Genomic DNA, 4,477 nt, shown 5'->3' with positions numbered 1-4,477 from the left:
GCCTCTCTTAGTGATGCCGCTTTGATACCATATTAAGAATCGTGTGGTGGAGGGAATTGCTTGAGTTGCCATATCAAATATACACCATACACACAAGAGGAAGTTCACTCAATAATATAAGAAGAGATATGGATACGGATAATATTTTCTTGTTGGTTCCCTTATCCAAAAAGAACAAGTGGAACTATTGCAAAGGAAGAAACTTGAAGTTACTTAGATTTTAATCAGAATGAAATAATTCATATGTAGTGCCACATAAAATCTAGACACGAAGACTCTTGCTATCATACGACTTTTAGATCTTGTGTTATAAAGTTAACTATCATGACTCACTACTCCACCACGCCATTGTATATATTGAAACAATATATGAGCTCTAAGACTAAGAGATCATGGGAGTCCACCTTATAGAATATGTAAGATACCACATGAGCCCAAAGCTGGAAATAGTATTTTATTTAGTAAAATCTATAGGATTATATTTACGAAAGTGATTTTCAAATTATAATTTGAAAAAAAACCTATAAATTTAGTAAAATTAAATGGATCATTCTATAGTCTTATAGCATGTAAAGAAAGTGTATTTATTAATACCCTTTGAATACACATTATATAAATGATTTCTTATATACCCCCCCCCCCCCCTCCCAAAGCTAAGAAACAAGTGGAGCCCCTTGGATGGAACTATTTTTTGTTTTCTTAATATATTCTTACTCCAAAGCCTTAAAGACAAAAAGGAAAATAGATAGCCAAAACTTCTACCGTGCATGGCCGATTCGTGGTGAGGGCACGTTCATCTATTGACCTCTAATACGACTATGATTTATTTTTGCTTGTTGGGTTTGTGCCACGCCTGCAAGCTCAGCCAAGACGCATAATATAGTTGTAAGTCAACGCTGGAGTGGTGCGGCCTGGAAGACTCCCGTAATGCAGAGTTCATGGGCAGAGTGGAGATTATGTGATGCGGGACCCACGCGCAAACCATGAAGAAGACTCAACATTCATCCAACGAGAGCGTGTGCAGCAGGATGCCAGCTGCAGGTTGGCATCTCTCTCTCTCTCTCCACATACGATACTGCTATAACTGTAGACCAGCGCTCCCCCTTGCGCTCTTCATATTGAGAGAAAGAAGGAGACCTCTCTCTCTCTCTCTCTCTCTCTCTCTCTCTCTCTCTCCATCGACACCCCCATTCTAATCTCTGGATTTGAGCACCTTGTCATTCAATCGCTGCTTTTGCCTGCTTACAGGAATCGTTTCGATATGGCTCTGGGAAGAGGCAGTGCCTTGCTTTATATTACCCTCTCTGTACTCCTGATCGTAGCCTCTTCCACCCATCTTATTAATGCCGAAGAATACACTGTGGGCGACAACGAAGAATGGAATCTCGGAGTGAATTATACCGTATGGGCTGCTAACTACAAGTTTGTAGTGGGAGACTCTCTGCGTAAGTCCCCTCTCTCTCTCTCTCTCTCTCTCTCTCTCTCTCTCTGTGCAAACACTCGTAAAAGCCCTATGAGCTAGAAGTAAATAAATTCGAGAGCCGTCTCACCAAAAGAAAGAGTGCTGGTGCTAATTACAATCGTAAGTGGTCTCCAACTACCAGCTATGGCAATAGAAGCTAACGTTTCTAATGAATGAACGTACGTGAATACCAATTAGATTGTAATTGAAAGACCTACAAATGCAAGAATGTTGTTTTCATCAGTTAGATGGCATGTGCTGGTGAAGGAAAGCTAATACAAAAGCGACCTACATGTCTGCTTACGAAACAATAGATAACAATTGACAAAGCTAAGAATCCAAGAAATATACGAACACGAGCTAATTAGCAGATAGTGGTACTGGTTATGGTTATGGGTGCAACATGTCAGTACGCGGAGAATGTGAGCATGAGTTAATTAGCATATTTGGTGTTACTACTTATGGTTGCAGGATTTAAATACGTGAGTGCAGCCCACAATGTGTATCAAGTGAGCGAGGCAGCCTATGGAATGTGCGATGGCAGCAAGGCCATCAAGGAATATGATCAGACTGGCAACACAGTCGTGGAATTGACAGAGGCAATGACCTACTACTTCTTGTGCGCTATCCCGACGCATTGTGAGTTCGGCATGAAGGTTGCAGTGAGTGTGACTGCAGGATCAACACAAGCCCCCACGAGCACACCTTCAGAAAAACAAGCCCCCACGAGCACACCTTCAGAAAAACAAGCCCCCATGAGCACGCCTTCATCTGCAACACCGCCGACCGACAAATCGTCTGGCACCTCTCTTTTCATTACCTCCCCTCGACAATTACCCCTCCTGTTCTCCTCATCCTTAGCTGCCCTGTTTCTTGCCGTCTTCTTTTAGCATTACCCTTCTTGTCATATGAGTGCTTCTATCTTTCAATCAATCCCTCTTTAATGATAGTAATGGTTAATGGTTGAAAGTAAACCCCCTATCTTCTATCTTGCATTCAAGCCCCTTTTACTCCAATACAACAAAAGAACTATGGATAACATATATATTCCCTTTGCCATAGACAATCTACTCAATTCCCATGTTTGTTCTTCTATTGATTAAGCATTGGTTTTGTGTACCCAAAAGCTGCATCATGCCATTCATGAGTGAGTCATCTATGACCCAAATACACAACTTCAACCAAATTCCTAGAGCAAAGACTTTCTCTAGTGCTTTCTTTTTTAGAAATGCAAAAAATTATTTAGAGATGACCTGGGATATTGCAGCCATATTTACCCAAAGGTGTCAAACCATTGAACCATCCATACTACAAATAAATGACTTGAGTAGAAAATTCCCAAAGCAAAGATGCTCTCTAGTAACTTTTTTGAATGTAGGGAGGTAACTTTAAATATGGCCCAAGCTATTGCCATCATACTTTACCACAAGGTCAAACTATCCCCCCCCAAGCACCCCCCTCCCCTCCCCCCCACACAAAGAAAAACAAAAAGAGTTGCCTAATTGGGACTTCATCCCCTAAATTTGTATAATGTGCACAATCATCCCACCAATTTAGTTGCCCATTTGCAAGTCTAATGGCAAGCTTTTGGTTAATAAATATCTATCTAACCAACTAAGCTATTGTGCTTACATAACTCACTATATTCAATAATTAGTAAATTCTTTTTATGTCTATTTATAACATTTGAAAAGAAAGTTGAACCTTGCAAATACACAATCTACAACACCACCAAGCATTTAAGTGTCGACTATTATGCAACAAGTTTCTTTTTAGCATAATATTTATTTCAAATCATATTGTATATTCATACGAGTGATAAACCTCATAAGAAGAGGTGAAAACTTCAATACAAATGGCATGATGTGAGAGATCCTTTATTGAAACACACATTAACTTTAGAATGGGAATAAAAATCTAATATGCAATGGATTAATTTGATATGATTTGAACCATACTTGTATGGCTTGGCACATGCAACCGGAACTCCATCACTTAGTATGTTGTTTACTCATAAACATAATGATGTATATGGCTTCACCTGATGTTGGCCATGTCCATGATGAAATATGGAACCCATAACTAATGTATATACTGTTATCATGTAGATTTATAAATATTGGATGCTCCTATGAAATACAATTTGTTTTTGTTGAGAAATATAACATAGGTTAAGTCATATCCTATGGTTGTATAAAAAAGGATAAGATGATGTATGTAAAATGTCCTAAAGTCAAAGTATCTATCCACTTTGGGAGATATTGATTGTGTGCATATTGTGAGAAGAGAAGAATGAAGAGATGAAGATGAATAAGATGGATTGAACCTCCATATCTTGTGTCATCTTCCTTTTGTTGCACATCTAAATTGATTCCTTTCAATTGGTATTAGAGCAAGAGTGTAGGATTTGGGAATCATATTGAGAAGTGCAATGAATCAAGGTCTACATCAAATTCAAAGCTTGTTGTTTGCCAATAAATGAGGGTACAAGTCAACTCAAAATAGGTTTGTGGATTGGAAGAACTATTGGATCTCAGATTTTGGGTTCCATGCCTTGCTTTGAATGCATTTGGAAAGCCATTAAAGGTTGGAAATCCTTAATGATAGCAACGGTTTGGCTTGCCTGTGTTAGATTGAGACATGTGTTTATGCCAAAAGCTCAGGGGTTTCTTAAGCTCACAGCTTGCTTGAGTAGCAGGCGTGCTTGTGCCCAAAAGCATAGTGAAAGCTTATAAAATCAAAGGACAATGCTTGCTTGCTTGATAAGCAAGGTGTTATATAAGACAAATATAGAAGATAAATATTATTTTTTGAAAATTATTAACTATGGATAGTAATTGAGATTGAGCTAATAAACACAACAAAATAGGATGGGACTCGGGCGACATATATAAGAGGCCTTGTCAAATTTTCAATGGCTGAAAATGATTGCCAGGTGAGAGACAATGAATTTGAGCTTTTTAAACAGATTTATTCAAAGACTACTAGCCCCACCTAACTAAATCCCTTTTCACA

At 38.7% G+C, this 4,477-nt stretch overlaps 1 protein-coding gene across 1 annotated transcript; it reads left to right on the top strand.

Moving 5' to 3' along the window:
• The first annotated feature begins 1,082 nt into the window (after positions 1–1,082).
• Positions 1,083–3,117, top strand: LOC148033374 (mavicyanin-like). The gene is made up of 2 exons (XM_087682274.1): positions 1,083–1,445; positions 1,934–3,117. Exons 1-2 carry the CDS (start codon positions 1,262–1,264, stop codon positions 2,350–2,352), a joined length of 603 nt encoding a protein of 200 aa, XP_087538400.1. The 5' UTR covers positions 1,083–1,261; the 3' UTR covers positions 2,353–3,117.
• The last annotated feature ends 1,360 nt before the right edge of the window (positions 3,118–4,477 follow it).

This window comes from Lygodium microphyllum, chromosome 7 (assembly GCF_053477565.2).
Source record: "Lygodium microphyllum isolate KBCC chromosome 7, Lygodium_microphyllum_v1.1.10, whole genome shotgun sequence".
NCBI classification, from domain to species: Eukaryota; Viridiplantae; Streptophyta; class Polypodiopsida; order Schizaeales; family Lygodiaceae; genus Lygodium; species Lygodium microphyllum.
Note: the sequence above shows the minus strand (reverse complement) of the source record. Positions and strands in the feature narration are given on the sequence as shown.

Coding starts and splice junctions, on each gene's coding strand:
- LOC148033374 (XM_087682274.1), top strand. CDS start 1,262: ATGGCTCTGGGAAGAGGCAGTGCCTTGCTTTATATTACCCTCTCTGTA. Junction 1,446..1,933: donor TGTAGTGGGAGACTCTCTGC/GTAAGTCCCCTC, acceptor TTATGGTTGCAG/GATTTAAATACGTGAGTGCA.